This window comes from Nematolebias whitei, chromosome 5, assembly GCF_014905685.2.
Source record: "Nematolebias whitei isolate Nwh7 chromosome 5, NemWhi1, whole genome shotgun sequence".
NCBI lineage: Eukaryota > Metazoa > Chordata > Actinopteri > Cyprinodontiformes > Rivulidae > Nematolebias > Nematolebias whitei.
The window spans coordinates 12,946,546-12,965,134 of record NC_056502.1 but is presented as its reverse complement, the minus strand read 5'-3'; the positions used below and the strand labels follow the sequence as shown (position 1 = coordinate 12,965,134).

The window sequence follows — 18,589 nt, the reverse complement described above, 5'->3', positions numbered from 1 at the left end:
AACATAAGCCATACTGCATTAGTTTCTGTACAGTGAATCTAAATATATTAAAAATGTTTATATTTTGGTTCATTATGAAGAGTTAAGACATCTTTGGGATGTTGAATAGTAAAAATATGATTTCATGAATAATTCAACGTTGTCCAGTAGCGTGGAAAGACCCCATTATCTGACAAGATCAGATCAACTAAGTGATGGACTTTGGTTCTGAAAGTATCTATTTGAACCCATTTTTTTTTTAACTGAAACACGTATCTCTTTTCTGAGACTTTGCCTGGTCTGTACACATTTCAGCACCCACGGACCGAGGTGAGTTATCTAATCCAAAGGGCGCCTGGACAGTTATTGAACTCAGCTAATGTTGGTCCTAAAACATTTCAACAGTTCAGGATGTGCAGGTTTGAAAAGGCAACATTTCTTCACTTGTCTCAGCAAATATACCCCAACGTAGCTCAAACCTACCATTAAAACTTAACTTGCAAAATGTTTTATGAGTAAATAAAATAGAGAGAGTGGAGAAACTTGATCAATACTTTAGAAAAGTTTAGACTTGTTGCTTTGATGTTGCCTTGCGGTTTGGCATGACAAAAAAAAAGGTGAAGCGCTGAAAAAAAAACCCAGGGTTGATAATCATCTGGCGTGTACATACGAATAAAGCAGTCAACTACTGTAGCACTTGGCTCATTTAATTTCTGTTGAAGAGAGACAAAGGACATGGTAAAAACTCATTTTCTATTGTGCTTATTGTGACACTAATAAGCATCTATTTCAATTGTATGTTTAAATCTGTATGTGTTCTGTGTATGTTTTTTTTAATCCTTATTAAAAACTATATATATATATATATATTTATAGACATATATATATATATATATATATATATGTTAGCTGTTTTGACATTTAGAATGAAGATCATTAAAAAAAAAGAATATACTTGATTTGTAACAAACCAGTGGTTCTTTTTCCTCCTCTTTTTGACAGATGCATCTTCAGATTGTATTCGTTCTCGTGGTTTTGCTGCAAGGTATGTCTTTTAAAACAAATAGTTATTATGTATATATTTTTATTTTTCTGAGCTTGAGTTTACTGGACTAAAACGTATGCTTGTTTTTTTAGCTTGGGAACCGGCTTTGGCACAAACGTCAGCCACAGAAGAGGTAGAGTCCACAGGGATAGCGCAGAAATTTGCAAAGACAGCTGGGTAATTCTTTTCAACTTCTGAGACCCTTCATGACCCCTCATTCACAGAAGTGATCCTTCTTTGCAAAGTATTTAATTAGTTATAATGTTTTTTGTTTTTCCTTATTGGTAAAAATCTTTGTCCTCAATGCATTTTTATGTGCCTCTCATGCTTTATGTATTTGTCTGTATTTAGGCAAGCGGTCGCTAAAATCCAGTCCGCTGGGAAAACGGTGCTTGGCTTTGTTGGTGCTTACTATGAAGACCACATCCAACCAGTGGCCGACAGCTACACTGAGTGGGCCTCTAATGTGAGAAGCTCTTTAAGGGAGAAGATATGGACAACCATTGACAACATGCCATCAAAGCCCCAAGATTGAAGATAAACTTACAACTTAGAGTCCGAGCACCATGGATTCAGTTCTGAACCGTCACTGCTAAGATCATTTATTCTTATTTGTCACTAGGTTTTGGTTAATCGGAAAAATAAACACAGACCAGTTTAAAATCAAATAATGTTAATGTAGTAGACATTGAATCCGAACCTAGAAGTTGAAGTCAAAGTAGGACCTGCTTCTGCTTCATGCAAACAAACAGGACTTTGCCCTTAAAATTTTTAACAAAATAAAATAAAATAAAAAAACCTTCAGATCATGTTTTTCTCATCTTGATTCTTGTTGATTGACTGTGTTCGCAGCTCTGTTCAGATGTTTGTTTAAAAATACAACATGCCAATTTCTGTCAATCTGTTTCTCTGGCTTCAAAAGGTCAATTATTATAAATTATCTTTGATTTAAACTCAATAAAACTCCTCTGTTTGCCTCTACAGTGAATGTCACCGCGCCTTGTCTTTATTGTTTTAGTCTATACTGGGGGAGAGTTTTAATTTACAGTTACAGTATATAGTCCTGTCTAACTCTGAACGCTAGGAAACACCTTGTAACTGCAACTTTCCTTCCCCCCATTGACTACGGTGACATAATCTACATGAACGCTCCTACACGCACCCTGCAGATGTTGGATGCTGCCTATCATGGTGCATTAAGATTCATAACTGGCTGTAATTACCGTACCCACCATTGCGCCCTGTATTCACTGGTCATCATTAACTTCACGTAGACTCTCTCACTGGTACATTTTCATCTTTAAATTATTGAAGCATTGGACGCTAAGGATTATTGTGCCGCACTTTTCTTAGACCTGTCTAAAGCTTTTGACAATGTGGATCATGTCATCTTGTGTCATAAGCTCTCAGAAATTGGTTTCTCAGAACACACCATTGGTTGGTTCTCTAACTATCTTTCAGATCGGAGGCAATGTGTTCAACATAATGGTATCTCCTCCAGTTATTTAACAGTCAACAATGGTGTACCACAAAGCTCAGTCTTAGGACCCACCTTCTTTACAACCTACAGGGCAGAGAATCGCTGATGCATCCTTACATTTCTATGCTGATGACAATAGTTTATTGTTGAGCTCAAACAGTTGCAAAGGTTTTCCAGCTTTTGCAATCTGCTTTCAACATCCTCCAGTCAGATTTGTTCTGTCTCAAACTTGACCTAAACGCTAACAAAACCAAAGGGATGCTTTTTTCAAACAGGAAGTCAGTCCAAGCAGTTCTTACTCTGATTTTATCCTCAAATGGTGTCCCTTTTGAGTTTGTCGATTCCTACAAATATTTGTGTATCTTGGTCGACTCGCATCTCTCTTTTAAGCTACGTACATGTGGAAAACCTAGTAAAGAAACTGAAAGTTAAATTGGGTTTCTTTTTCAGAAATAGATCCTGTCTAACTCTGAATGCTAGGAAGCACGCTCCTACAAACACCTTGCAGATGTTGGATGCTGTCTATCACAGTGTGCTAAGATTCATAACTGGCTGTAACTACCATACCCATCATTGAACCCTATATTCACTGGTTAACTGGTCATCATTAACTTCCCACAGACTCTGTCACTGGTACATTTTCATCTTTAAATCACTTCTTGGTCTGTTGCCTTCATACATCTCCTAAAAAAAAAAAAAAAAAAAAAAGAAAAAACAGGTCTCTCTTGTAAATGAGTCCTCGAGGCTCAATGGGACTAACCTGTATAAATAAAGGTTGAATGAATATGATAAGAATAGACAGTTTTGTTTATCTTTGAAAGTGTTCAGAGTCACTATTTTACAGTTGAATGTTTGTGTGACTCAACCATGATTAATATACCTTGTTTAAAATCTGATGCTTTGGATACAAAAGTAAAACATAAAGTGAGAACATATAAAACATTACAAAAACTAAAATTAGCATGCCTTGAAGTGCTGCAGATCGCCTGCCTGTTTTAACAAAGATGTGCATGATATGTTAGTGCTTAGAGTGTGTGTTTGGGATGACTCTCAGACACTAACACACCAATTTTTCGTGCGATGTCTGTAAAGTTGACGGAGCTGTAGCCAGTCTTATGTTTGCTTTGACTGATTAGCTGCGGCTGAGGAAGTTATTGGATTGTAGATTTAACAATTAGTTTCTGATAGTTTCGTTAAAATTGCTCCACCACCTTTTTTTAATCAACAACTGACAAACACTCACTACCTGTCTTTCATGGCAGCAGGTGATCATTTATTCTTCAGTAACTCTCCATGTGGTCTGTGCCATGCAACAAGGCAGAAAGGTGAAGCCTTGAGGTTGTCTGGATAAACTCCAGCACACAAATCTTCCTGAGTAGACATTGTTCCGTCTGCCCCTTAAGAAACGCTGATTAGAAAGTGCTGATCTCATCAACATTATCTTCTATTGCAGCAAGTATAGGGACACATGGGTTAATTTAAAGATGTTCTTTTTTTCATCTAAGATGTGACTGTTACAACATCGAAGCAGCATGGAACTGTGTCAACACCCCACATCTGCAGAATCAGGAGGGTTCTTGGTGCACCCTTCATACAAATGCAAAAAAAAAAAAGGTTACATTTCCAAACCATTGCCCAACCACTGGGCCCTATCTCCACATGTGCACTGTATGATCCTGTACACTGGACCTTGTTTAGGTGAATGTGTGCGAGTGCAAGCGTGTGTGTTTGAGTGTGCGCGCTGTCACCCTGTGACGTTTGTTTGCAGTTCCTCCCTATATCATCTCGTCCAGATGTGCTCTCTGGTTTACAGACGACTCGCTTTCAGAGAGTACTGTCACTTGTTGGATCGGTACGTCCAGCTCAGCTGCAGGTAATCGCTCAGCCAACATCTTCCCGAAGACACTGCCGAGCAGATTTCACTCACTCTCAAAACACATACTGGAGTTTTAAAAGTTCTGCATTTGGTTTTTCTGTTGTTTCAGAGATGAACGCAAAATTTGTCCTGGCTCTGGTCCTCGTCCTGCAGGGTAAGGCAACATTTTCCAACTGTCTTGAATCTATCTTGAAATTATTTTTATGTGCAAATCTGTCAGGGAGCAGACTTGATTGAAACATTTGTATTAATATTATTTGTTACAAAACTGACCAACTTTAGCAAATTTGTGATGCATTTATGTTTTAATCTTTGATTACAGGCATACTCAGTACTTTAATAACTTTAGTTCACATGCAAAATGACACTTCCATTAAACAAAAACTTGTCTTTTCTTTGGTTGTATGTTCCATTCATAGACAAACCCAAATTCGTTTCTGTGGCGAGACTTTGCATTGAATATATTTTCTTACGTTGAAGAGAATCAGTAGATCTAGTTTCACCCAATTCACTTTAATAATAAAAAATAAATCAGATTGTGAATTTAAAGTTGAAAATATTTCGTTTCAGTCTCTACGAGCCTGTGTCAGGTTCCTGCACCGTCCAAGGAGCTTGTTGACAAATATGACTCGCTGAAAGCTACCTTCTACAAGAGACTGATCAATGCTTACAGCAAGCTGCAGGCTGCTGCGGGCGAGCACGAGCACGGACAGCACGCCAGGGCTTTCGCTGAGTCTCTGCAAGACAAGCCTGAGCTGCAGGCCGTCGTCAAGGTCGCCAGGTGAGAATCACACAAATCGATTTTCCATTCAACCTTTATTCATACAGGTTAATTCCATTGAGACTCAGGGACTCATTTACAAGAGAGACCTGAAGAACCTCTATTGATGATCTTGAAGTTTTATTTTAGTCTTCTGACAACTGAATGTGTTTCTTGGACTAATGTGCTGTGAAACCTCACAAATCTATTATTTTGGCAGTAGTTGAGCCAGGTGAACCATTTCATATTGAATGTTTTGAAATTATTTATCCTTTGTCGCAGTGGTCTGGGAGCAGAGGCAGGCCCTTTAGTGGATAAGGCCCGCACTTCACTGCTGGGTGTGTACGAACACTACCTGCGCCCCCACGTCGGCGACAGCCTGAGCAGCGCCATCGACCACATCAAGATCTTCCTGGATGAAGTCATGCCCGCTGAGTAAAGAAGACCGGCTACAAATAATGCCTGTAATAAATAATAGCTCGTATAATCTGCGTCAGTTTAGGTTGTGAGGAGCAACACTCAATGCAAAGAAGATTCTCCACCTGTTTAGAAATCTGAGTCTTGGCCAAATCATGCAGAGTTGTAAAAATACAGCAAAACCCATCCATGCATGTTCTGCATGTACAGTATTATTTGTTTGATACACTAACAAGTCTGGGTGTTATCGTGTATGTAAGTGTGTGTTCAATAAAGTTAACTGAAAACGATCTGAAGCAGTTCTTTGAATATATATATATATATATATATATATATATATATTTATTTTTATTAAATATTTAGCATTTGCAACATAATTTACAAAATCCATGAAACATGTTGAGCTATAATTCAAACCCTCCTTCCTAAAAAAAAAAAATAATAAGAAGAAAAACAACTGGTCTCAGACAAAAATATAATATCTACTGTATTCATGTCATATGATCTAAATAAAATAAAATAAAAAACATTTCATATTTGGTATAATCTATTGATGATGATATCCCAGATTAAGAGAAAAACCTCTGGTTTGCCTTTGACACAATACATAATATTTTTGAATGTACAATAGAACTCATTCCACCAGTGCTGCTGTGTCGGGGGTAATGGGTTTTTACATTCATTCATTCATTCAACCTTTATTTACACATTAAATTAAATTCACTTAAGTTTATTTATATAACACCAAGTCACAACAGAAGTCATCTCAGGGAACTGAACAGAAACATTCATATACAGTGCCTTGTGAAAGTATTCGGCCCCCTTGAACTTTTCAACCTTTTGCCACATTTCAGGCTTCAAACATAAAGATATATAAATTTTAATTTTTTGTGAAGAATCAACAAGTGGGACACAATCGTGAAGTGGAATGAAATTTATTGGATGTGTCAAACTTTTTTAACAAATAAACTGAAAAGTGGGGCGTGCAATATTATTCGGCCCCCTTGCATTAATACTTTGTAGCGCCGCCTTTTGCTGCAGTTCCAGCTGCAAGTCTCTTGGGGTATGTCTCGATCAGTTTTGCACGTGGAGAGACTGAAATTCTTGCCCATTCTTCTTTGCAAAACAGCTCGAGCTCAGTGAGGTTGGATGGAGAGCGTTTGTGAACAGCAGTCTTCAGCTCTTTCCATAGATTCTCGATTGGATTCAGGTCTGGACTTTGACTTGGCCATTCCAACACCTGGATACGTTTATTTGTGAACCATTCCATTGTAGATTTGTCTTTATGTTTTGGATCATTGTCTTCTTGGAATATAAATCTCCGTCCCAGTCTCAGGTCTCTTGCAAACTCGAACTGGTTTTCTTCCAGAATGGTCCTGTATTTGACCCCATCCATCTTCCCATCAATTCTGACCATCTTCCCTGTCCCTGCTGATGAAAAGCAGGCCCAAACCATGATGCTGCCACCACCATGTTTGACAGTGGGGATGGTGTGTTCAGGGTGATGAGCTGTGTTGCTTTTACGCCAAACATATCGTTTCATTCCACTTCACGATTGTGTCCCACTTGTTGTTGATTCTTCACAAAAAATTTAAATTTTATATCTTTATGTTTGAAGCCTGAAATGTGACAAAAGGTTGAAAAGTTCAAGGGGGCCGAATACTTTCGCAAGGCACTGTATATATATATATATATATATATATATATATAAGTTAACATTATTTTTCTGAGGAGCAGACTGCTTTGAATTTAACTTCATTACAGAACTCTCATCTTGAGCAAGCATGAAGGCGACAGTGGAAAGGAAAAACTCCCTCATGAGGAAGAAACCTTTAGCAGAACCAGGCTCAGGACAACCGGCCATCTGCTTCGACCGGCTGGGTTTGAGAGGAACAGGAAGGAGGAACAGATACACAATGGCAGGTCAAGAATCACGTTAAGACAGAAATAGCATCAAATGAAAAGGTTAGACTGAGTCACGAGGACTCATTTTCAAGAGAGACCTGTTTTAGACAGACAACAATAAAAATAGAACTATGTTTATAACATCAGAATACTTTCTTTTTTTTTTTTATTATTATTTTTTAGCTGCCATTGCTATATAGAGCTAGCTTCTGCTGCTAATGATCTAAAAAAATTTATAAATCTGTGTCCACCAAGCAAAGCAACACTTGGGCCACTCATGATTTGTTTCTGGAATAACTTATCCAGCTGTATAAATAAGGAGCCCCAGTACTTCTTAGTTTATTCAAGTCCCAGAGCATCTGATATAAATCTGATCATCTTTATTACATCTGCAGCATCAAGGAGACTGGGTTGGAGCTTTTTAGTTGAATAAGTACAGTTTAACAGATTTAGTCGAATGTCTTGTGCGAATGGTTTGTGCATCTGTGAGGATTGTTTTTTTTTTCCCCATCGTGCAAATTTTGCCTAAATGTTTTTCCCATTCATCCTCATTAGTTAACACATTTATTTCCCCTTTGGCTTTTAACTTCGAGTGAGCTAGCATCTGTCTCTTAATGTTATATTCTTTTACTTGTGATATTTTGATTTATGTGTTTTAATAGTTGTCTTATAGTTTTTACTGTTGTTTTTTAATTTTTTCTTTATACAGCACTTTGGTTGGCTGCTGTGTCATACTTTAAGTGATCTAGAAATAAAATGCTATGGTATTAGCTCGATGTTCATACCTTCAATGTTTGCTTATCAGTAAATACATTTTAGATATAATATTTTTAGGATAAATCTTTTTTTTTCTTTCTAATGGACTTTCATATGATATTTTTGTAAACGATTTTCTATAGTTTTGTCTTTTCCCCATGCAGCTTTTCAGCTGTAGATATTTAAACAAGTACGTCCGGATGAGTTTAAATCGTTCAGCTATAAATTTCTTTGAGCATTCTGAAGAGTCCACTTTTTGAAACCGTTCTTTATTTAAAAAAACAGCACACCAAAGATATTCAAGATCCTTCTCTGTGACACAAGTAATTCTGCCTTGACTGAATAATGAATTTTAAATATTCTGCTAACTATTTTATTACCAAAGAAAGAACAATTGTTTATTGTGCACCAAAACTCTCAATGAGTTTAGACTGAGTTGACCAAAATGATGAAAAAAAAGGAGAGATAAGACATGTTTGACAAATAACTACCATAAATAATTATATTTATACGTTATTATTTTGAGTCAAACTTTGATCGACCACCCTGGAACATTTGTGTCTCATCATTTGTCTCCCTGCATGCAAAGATCATTCATTTTAATCATTTTTACTTTGACAATAAAGTCAGTGGAGTGTCGATGCCGCAACAAATATTCATATTTTTAATTCCAGTTAATGGAGTTCCTTTTAATCGAGTGTGATTCTGTTTCCAGTTGAATTATTGTGCAACCGCATGTGGAACTTCTGCGACTTTTCGCCTCATTTCAGGCAAACAATTGCCTCGGACAGTTGCTGCCCATCAATTAAACAAACAGAAACGCCTGTGTTGCAATATTTCAACACATTGTCCCTTTAGTCTTGGATTTCTTCAGAGGATTCTGGCTGTGAATGTATAGAGTTGCATTTTGCAGAGCACAGTCTTCTTCAGCTGCATGGAAATGAAGCCCCAGGTTCTCTGACATTTTGATCCCTGCAGCTGGACTCAAACTGACCTGAGATCTGAGGTCACAAGCAGCATGACATGTGAGGCCAAATCACATGATGGACTGATGTTTGCTCAGGCCTCCATCAAAATGTTGACATTAAAGAAGAAGTAACGACAAAAGTCAGGCTTTCTAGTCACTCACAAAAATATTTAACCCTAACTTTTAAGATTTATGTAATTTTATTACATGACAAATTCCCATTACTTTTTTTTTTTGATAATTTTAACACAAACCTATCTAATAAATCTTACATGATGCATATCCATTCGTGTAATAAAACCTATTTATTTTAAATACATAATCCTCAGGTTTATGTATTCAGTAATAAAGTATAATTACTGTAAATTAATAATAACAAGTGTATTTATTTCAAATGCATAAAGTATATTGTTTGAATTGCATAATAATCAGGTTATCTATACAAAATAAATAGGATATATTTATTTGAATTACATGTCATTTATGCTTATGTAATAAACCAAATTAATCAAATGCAACACATTTATGTAAATTATTCACATTCAGTACAATCTTAATGATGCATGATTCTATTTCTTTTATTTTTATTCCTGCTTTTAACAAATATTATATGACTTTAATCATTTATTCTAAATGCATTTTTTTATACAGAGTACACTGAATTATCAATGCTGAATATACACATACTGTCTTGTATTTTGTTGAATATTTAGTATTAAAGAAATGCTGCACAAAAAGGTTTGTTTTGTGGACAAATAATTTATAAAGTTCCCTCGTTGATATTTGGTGATACAGACATGGAATATGTTTCAGTTACAAAACAAAAATAATTATTTATTTATTTATTTTTTGCTCTGTGCGCTGAGTTCATCTCTGCCATTTATTTCCACTCTGTTAATTTATTTGTTGTTCTTAGAATTCCACGAACTGTGACTTTAGAAATAAACAGTGAGCACAAACATTTAGAAGATCGTCCAGAAAACATTAGTACTTATTAACTCGATGCAAAATATTTACCACCAATTAAACAAAATAACAGTCCAAGGCCAAAAGAGAAAAAAAACCAAACCAAAAAAAAAACCAACTACCAAATTAAGCACTTGAATTCAAATTCTGGTACCACTTTAGAATAAGTCTCCCCTTATGGATGGCTAATAAATAGTTTATAGCTATGTTATTAATTCCTCTATAAACACTTTACAAATCATTAATAAATATTTATTGTGCGTTAATTAAGGGTGACAGAGACAAAACCGACTAGTTTATTGCCAAAGAATAGCCAAATATGTTGGTATAATAAATATTTCACACTAAGTTACTACCTTGTAAGCACAATAAGCATTTGTAAACCTATTTCTTTAGCATATAACATCAGTTGTAGATACTTATAATGCAGTGATAAAGTACAATACTGTAGCATATACTAAAGAAATAGGTTTACAAATGCTTATTGTACTTACAAGGTAGTAACTTAGTCTGAAATGTTTAATATAACAGTTCTAGATGAAATATAGGTGAACAGATTTGGCTCACTATTTGGCAACAGCCTGGTCAGTTGTGTCTCTCTGTCACCCTTAATTAATGCATATTACATATTTATTAATAATTTATAAAGTGTTTATAGAGGAATTAATAACATATCTATAAACTATTTATTAGCCATCTATAAGGGGAGCCTTATTGTAAAGTGGTACCCAAATTATTTAACATTTATCATTTAATTTATTTCACAAATAGCATGAATCAGATAAATACTCTGATTAAGGAATGATTTAGAAGACTTTTGTGATGCTTTCATTTACAAATGATTAGAAAAATGTTCACTTTTTACTCCTACGCCTTTAAATAAATACTGGTGGCAGCAACCTGCAGCTTTATAACTGGAGCATTATTTACCTTGTCAAGTTGTTTCACAATAATAAACATCCTTTTATTCATAAATGAGTGGTAAAAATAGATATTTTCTTTTACTTATATAATCCATTGAAATGATTTTGAAAAATGTAACAAGTTTTTATCTGAGGTGGAAGTATTACATTTATCGAATCGGCCTCATGATCTGACTCATCCAATGTGATGTGTCCGGCCCACTATCGACCATCTTGACAGGACTTGGGACTATAGTGGCGTGACATGGACACGTCACCTTTGCTCCGCATGAAACAAGTGTCTCTTATGGAGCTGAGTGGGTGTGCTGAAACTCACAGCTCCATAAGGGAGACCTCATTCTGACCTAATCAATGACCAGGAGTAACTGTGGCATATTCAAACGTGGCATACAGTGTTAGAGGAGAACGTTCAGGCTGCTTCAGCTTGTGCCCCTGAAAAACTGAATTTTACTACATTTGTTGTAAAGAGATAGCGGGAAAATAATTAAATAAAGAAATCATATTGTCTTTATATAATAACCACATAAACTAACGTCCGGCAGACACATATTGTATCAGACAACAGTGCAGGTTTATCTCCCACAGAGTGCACTTTGGCTCTGAGAGCAACAAGTCAACACATTTACGCTCCTATATAAAGAGACGGGGTCAGCGGATCCTCCGACTCTACGTTCTCAGTCAGTTCTGGAGGGGGAAAACAGTGAGTACTGACACTTTGAGCTCATTTAATGAACGCTTTAGAGCAGGGCTATTCAACTAAACTGCTCAGGGGGTCACAGCTACTGAAAGCCAAGAGCTCAGGGACCGGACATCCAGCAGTTATTGTCATTAAGTAAGTTTGTTTATTGGTTTAAAATCTAGTTTTACTTAAAAATGAACCCATCGAGGGGCCAAACTGAGTTCACAGTGGGCCTGATTTGGCCCCCGGCCCGCTAGTTGAATAGCCCTGCTTTAGAATATTGTAGGCAGAGAATGTTTCGTGGAAGTTTGAGAATGACTCAGAAACAACTTTTATGTGTGAAGATAGTGTGTTGAACTGAATTGGAAAGGATGAAAAGTTTTTATCCCTTAGAGATAAAAAGTCATTTATGAACTGTTAACAGAGATGACTGAGGCGTGAGTGAAATCTATGACAATGGCTCACCCTGGTGGCGTGAACTGTAAAGTTGAAGTGTCTTTTTGCTCCTCAGATTCAAAGCACCATGAATAATAAGCTGCTGGTTGTTACTGTGCTCGTTGCACTTCTTGCACTCAGTAAGTACAATTTCTCACTACTGTTTTATTTATCCATTGAGAATAAAATGAGAAAGTTGTGCTTTCTAGTTTTTTTTTTTTAAGCTAAAGTCAGACGACATTGTTACACACTCACTTGCAGAAAAGTGTGTAACTAAAAGGAGATAAATAAAAACTAATTTTTCTTTTGAGAACTAAGTTTTGTTAAAATAGTTCAATTTTTAAAGTCAAATTTTCAATGTTTCTTGACAAGGGTGGGGATTTGGAAAATCAAACTTGACTTTGTTGTAAAAATGGGATGATTTTGACCTCTGACCTCTTTTCCTGCAGGTGCTGAGAGCTTCCGTGTGCCGAGGCAGGCCGAGGAGGAAGAAGGGACGCTGACCAAGATCACAGGAACCGTAAAGTCGTACTACGACAGCGCCGTCAACACCGTCAGCGGATACGTGGAAAGCCTCAAAGGCCTGAATCTGGATGAGAAAGCAAAGTAGGGGCTTGTAAACGAAGCTTTGTTAATACAATATAAAAATGACATAATCTACAATTTTTTTCCCCCATTTCTTCTGCTTGCAGGAATCTTTACGACGAAACAAGCACTGTTGTGAGCACCTACGCCGGCATCGCACATGACCAGCTTTATCACTTTTTTCACCACTAGCAAGATAATAATAGAATAAAACTTGTATAAAATGACCTCAGCTGCCTTTTCTAACAGTTCAACCTGCTCCTAAAAAGCCGCCTACATCAAGTGACGTGAACTCAAACCTCCCTGCATGCACCTCAAAACCTCAAAGAACTAAGAAAAGCTGGAAAAAAAAAAAGGACAAAAAACAAACCTGTGCCAATGACGCTATAGTTTACCACCATCTACTGGTATTTTGTTTGCTCATATTTGCCTTTAATTGATTATACAGAAGGAATTTAAACATGTGTTACCTCTTGAAATAAAATTTTTATACAAAAAAAAAAAGTCTGAAGAGGATTTATGTTACCTAACTGTCGTGTTTGACGTTCTTCCTGCTCGTTTGTGTCAGAGCTGTGTTTTTGTTCTTCCCAGTTAAAGCACAGATCCACGTGTTTACGTCTGTAATAATCTGCAGTGTGACGCGGGACTTTTTATTAGCTGCGGCAGCAACAGGGCACAGGCTTCTGTTGCAATTAATAATGGATGAAAAGAAAAATAAACACAGATGCAAAGAAACTGACACAAAGGATGTGAAGTTTGTTTGATAAGCACAGATGTGAGAGTGCTGTGATTTTTAATAAATGCATAAATCTACAACAGCACCCGCTTCTGACGCTGAATTAAAAAGACTTCAAATAGTTTTAAATATCATAAGGTTAGAGCCAGGGGACAAATTACATCTTGCGTGTCTAACAGGCTGTACTGCTAATACTATTGCTAAATAATACATACAAGTACAAAGTACAAGCATTGTTAAAGTATTAGATATGAGTGTTTGCAGGATGTTGTATGTGTGCATATCTCTCTGAGAATGTCTATATGCTTGATGAGGAATCAGATTTTGTTTCACTGGTTCTGTCTTAACCAGCAGATTCATTTCAGCTGATGCTGCTGATTGGTGACATTTACAAAACACTATTGTAACGTTGGCTATGTCAGATGTAGATGAGGAGGCATTTTGGTTAACTCAAATAATTAACTTACCTTCAAGATCCTTTATGAAATTGGACACATAGAGCTTAAAGCCTTTGTCCGTTGGGCTTTCGAGGACGTCTGAATAATTCTATTAACATCATTAATAGTCATTGTCGGCAAGTCCTGTAGCGACCGAATGAAAAACACCATTGCTAACCCACTGGTGCCTTCGCACCGGAAGTGATCAATGTGGCCAAATAATGCAGAAGTGCTAAAACGGAAGTGCGTGGCATATAACCTATTCATGTTGGATACTGGTAATAAAACACAATGGAAAATACACTGTTTCAGAAACTCAAGTTCAAGTAGGTTTACCATACCATACCATTTTATTTATAGAGCACTTAAAACAGCGACAAGGCCAACCAAAGTGCTGTACAAACAGAACAACAGGTAACACACAAAGCAATATACAAAATGAAGTAAATCAGAATATAGACATAAAAACGATGCAGATAATGACGACTAACCAGTGTGGAGCATACAGGATCAAAACACAGATCATCTGGTGTTGAATGCTACTGAATAGTAGTGAGTTTTTAAACAGGACTTGAAAACCGAGAGGGAGGGGGCCTGTCTGACAAGCAGAGGTAACTCGTTCCAAAGTCTTGGTCCTGCTACAGAGAAGGCCCTGTCACCTCTGCGCTTAAGATGAGTTCCTGGAACTGTGAGGAGCAACTGGTCCGCTATTGTCATTTCACCACATGTGGAACATGAGGTGGAACAAAATTATGCACTCAGGGTACCAGTTATATCCAACAATAGTAAAAATATAAAGTGTAAAAAGAAACAGTAAACAAGGATCTAAGATATACGCTAAACGAACACCAAACAGTATGCTAAAAGATCTAAGACATACGCTTAACACTAATGCAAAAAAATATGGCGTAACAACAGCAACATGAACATTAGACTGTGTGAGCAGATAGGTACGAATGAATATGAATGAATACAGCAGCATGAAATAATCAGCAGCATGAAATCAGCAGCATGGATCATCAGCAGCACATATCACCAATTAAAGTGGCATTACAGTGATTATTCTGGTTAGATATTCATGAGTCTAACAGCCTCAGGGTAGAAGCTGTTCCTCAGTCTAGTGGTTCTACACTTAATGCTCCTCAACCTCCTACCTGAGGGGAGCGGGACAAAAAGTGTGTGTGCTGGGTGAGTGGGGTCCTTCATGATGCAGGTTGCTCTCTTCTAGAAGTGTAGATGTCTGTGATGGTGGGGAGACTGACTCCAACAGTCTTCTGTGCAGCCTTCACCACTCTCTGCAAAGCTTTTCTTTCTGCATCATCCATGCCACATGTTGATGCTGGAGCACAGGATGCAGGATGAATTTTAGTGGTCAATATATTATAATGCCCAGTCTTTTTTCAATAGCTGTAAGGAAAAATGTGTTTTCCTAATATTGTTTAAATAATAACAATAATAATAACAAATAGGTTGACAACCCAAAAGCTTATTAGGGCGTGTGCATTATTTTAATGTGTAAATGGTTAGATATTCCATTTAATATTAGCATCGTGTTCCAACTCATATTTTTATTTTAATTACTTGTTCGACTAACCTTTGCTCACTTATCTAGAACACCCATTCATTCAACCTTTTTATTTATACACGTTAGTCTCATCGAGTCTCAAGGACTCATTTACAATCATGCCAATTTGCAAAAATCTCAATCTTGTTGACTATTCCTGAAAATCTCAGTCTTAATCAACTTGCTGTTCACGTCTGATGGAGATGTACTGGTGGCCATTTATAGACCATTTTATACCCTGACATTGATAAATTAAGAGCCTCTCCTCGGTCTTTTGCAGATCCTACAGGACAACGGTCTCTCTCTGAGAACACGACAAAACTATGGAGGAAGGCACGGAGCAGCACATTCCCATCACTCACGTAATCTGTCACAGCCCCCACCGTTCACCTCCAAACAGTGACTGAGCCAGCCCACTTCAACCAGTATGTCCAAACCATTCCTCTGCCCACTTGCTGCCCAGCACCTGGAGATACCTGCTCCATCTGTGGTTGGGGCTCCTGTGAGTAGATTTAAAGGTCACTGTTGTTTGACATCACAAAGGAATTTTATGTAACTTCAGAATATTCCTAAGAAAATCCTCAAACAACACGTTTCAATTTCTCTACATGATTATAAACATCAGGTGTTTTGAAGAAACTACAATGTGGCATAAAATCTAGATGTTGCTTTTTTTTTATTTTTTTTTTTACCTAAATCAAACATGCAGAGTAAATTAGGTAAAGAAAATTCTAATTTGGCCCAGTCTCAATGTGTTTATTCTTAGAAAGACAGCTAAACTATAAGTGTGTCAGCGCCAATCACTTATCATTGGTTAAAGCTACACATCACCTCAAGGTTGGAGTTTATACATGATCTTTGTAAAGTCTCTGTGAAAAAAACAACAACTCTTTGTTGGACTGATTTCATGGTTTTCTTGTCATGAGCTCATGTGTTTTCTTATGTAATCTCAAACTTTTTTGAATAGTGCAGCTCTTTGTGCCTGCTGTGCCTCCTCGTTTAATTGGAGCTGCATAAATAACAACGTTTAAACGTTGTTTAAACCAATATGAGGTGTTATATGGGTCAAAATGTCTCCCCATGAGCTTGTTTTTATTCCCTGGCTTCAACAGTGAAAAATTAGTCGAAACACATCCCAAACCTGTCTCTGATAAACATTTTACAAATGTCAAAAGCACTTATTGTGATGAAGGAATTAACAGCAACAGCTGTTTCACCGAAGAAATGACTTTGCAGAGATTTAGGCTTGCAGTGTTGATATTTTTCACATTTTCATCACCAATAATGTTAATGTTGGGCTCATCAGCAAGTCACAGTTAACCCACTCTGAAGCTCATTCATATTCTGGTCATTTCAGCTCTAACAAAGCATGAATAGTCATTTTTAATTGTGACCTTTTTAATCAGTTTTTAATTACCTGACAAAATGCCTCGTTGGTGATCAGAACTAATTAAAAGAAGTAGACCTTGAAAATGTTATTTACACCAGAGTTACATTTTTAAGCTCCGTATAATTTGTGAAACCGCTTGATATCAAGGAAGAGCTGTTTGTCAACTAAAATAAATTGTATGTACATCACTTAGTTTTCATGTGAGAATGTGATCTGGAGAACATGGATTGCATAACTCAGAGAAACAACCTACATCTTTCTTTCTTTAAACAGATGAGCCCTCTCCACATCTGAAGTGTATAACTGTGCCTGTTGTGGATGATCTGACTTGCCTGAACAACTTTTCTCCGAGGCTGTACTGGGATTGTCATGGTCTGCGCTGGTCAAGCAAACACAGACGAACTGCCTGGTGAGCACAAACCACAGCCACTAATGCTGATAGATGTCTGTTTCTTGTCTTGTTGCCTCCATCACCCTCCCCCATCTCTTTTATTGTTTTCCGTCAAGTATCATTGCATCCTAATTTAACTTTGCACAAGTTTCCCCACAGACATTGTGAACATAGTGTCGTGTCCTGTTTCTCCAGGATGACAGCAGCAGTGATGGTGTGTGGCGGCGAGCTGCAGGGGCTGTTGTGGTTCAGTCTTGGCTGTGATAACCCAGCTCACCCCACACTTTACTCCAAGCTACGTAAATACAGAGGATGGATCGGGAGCATCATGGACCAGTACACACTGACCACTGCACTCCCTCCACTGATGGCAGAAGCAACACATTGAAGGGAAACAAACAAACACGATCGCAAACAACATCAATAAAGTTTCTGTAGGAGGATCAGCTTCTGTTCAGTTTGTTGAATAGAATGAAGCATTGATGGAAGTATTTTTATACATAAAATAAATTAGTGTTATACAAGTAATCTATTTTTTTTTTTTCATAAATACAATAGCAGTAAAGATTATTGAAAAATGATTCCATTGTTCATCGTGTTATGTGTTTTGTTTTAGTTTCTCATTAAAAAGTCAACACTAAGCTATATGTATAGTTTTAATTTGTTGTTATGTTAAAGACAAAAGGTTTGCTGATATAGCTATACATTACAGACACATTTAGCTAATTCTTCAATGGTGACCTCCTTAATTGGAAAAGAAGCATTGATCTAAAAACCTTCTTAAGAATGAATAAATCTGCATTTAACATTTAAAATATTTCAATTCACCCCCCCCCCCCCCCCTTTTTTTTTTTTTTGCTACTTACTGTATTTTGACAAATACTTAATAAAGTTTGCAGGGTGCAACGTCAAAGATATTTCTTAAGGGAAGCTGACAAAAATAACTACTTCAATCTGTTTGAATGTTCATACCTCTTTTCATTTCCTCTTTAGTGAGGTTTTTAAATTAAAGACAGTGGTTTTGTTTTTTATTATTTATTTATATATGCATATAGACAAATACTATTATAAAGAACAGTTCTAGCTTTACGGAGATCTTTCTTATATGGTAGCAGGCTATTTCTCCAAATTAAATAAAATTCTTCCATCTTAGTGGAGCACCATATGCTGTATATTTAGGGCAGAAAATATGAATAAAACTAGAATACTAATAACTTAATGCGAATCTGTCGACTTATTGTTGGTTTTAGGCAGTTGTAAAATTTCACTTTCAAACATACAATAATACTGCTGGACTT

The 18,589-nt window shown here is 36.8% G+C and overlaps 3 protein-coding genes and 1 pseudogene across 3 annotated transcripts; all 4 read left to right on the top strand.

Moving 5' to 3' along the window:
• Positions 1 to 292: 292 nt before the first annotated feature.
• Positions 293 to 1,737, top strand: apoc4 (apolipoprotein C-IV). The gene is made up of 4 exons (XM_037676167.1): positions 293 to 309; positions 982 to 1,024; positions 1,117 to 1,201; positions 1,376 to 1,737. Exons 2-4 carry the CDS (start codon positions 982 to 984, stop codon positions 1,557 to 1,559), a joined length of 312 nt encoding a protein of 103 aa, XP_037532095.1. The 5' UTR covers positions 293 to 309; the 3' UTR covers positions 1,560 to 1,737.
• A 2,572-nt stretch (positions 1,738 to 4,309) lies between these two features.
• Positions 4,310 to 5,847, top strand: apoa2 (apolipoprotein A-II). Its single transcript, XM_037676166.1, has 4 exons — positions 4,310 to 4,377; positions 4,490 to 4,534; positions 4,951 to 5,161; positions 5,423 to 5,847. Exons 2-4 carry the CDS (start codon positions 4,492 to 4,494, stop codon positions 5,577 to 5,579), a joined length of 411 nt encoding a protein of 136 aa, XP_037532094.1. The 5' UTR covers positions 4,310 to 4,377; positions 4,490 to 4,491; the 3' UTR covers positions 5,580 to 5,847.
• A 5,792-nt stretch (positions 5,848 to 11,639) lies between these two features.
• apoc2 (apolipoprotein C-II) lies at positions 11,640 to 13,000 on the top strand. Its single transcript, XM_037676168.1, has 4 exons — positions 11,640 to 11,774; positions 12,265 to 12,328; positions 12,638 to 12,794; positions 12,881 to 13,000. Exons 2-4 carry the CDS (start codon positions 12,277 to 12,279, stop codon positions 12,963 to 12,965), a joined length of 294 nt encoding a protein of 97 aa, XP_037532096.1. The 5' UTR covers positions 11,640 to 11,774; positions 12,265 to 12,276; the 3' UTR covers positions 12,966 to 13,000.
• Positions 13,001 to 14,849: 1,849 nt separating this feature from the next.
• LOC119409677 lies at positions 14,850 to 17,679 on the top strand (annotated as a pseudogene).
• Positions 17,680 to 18,589: the final 910 nt, after the last annotated feature.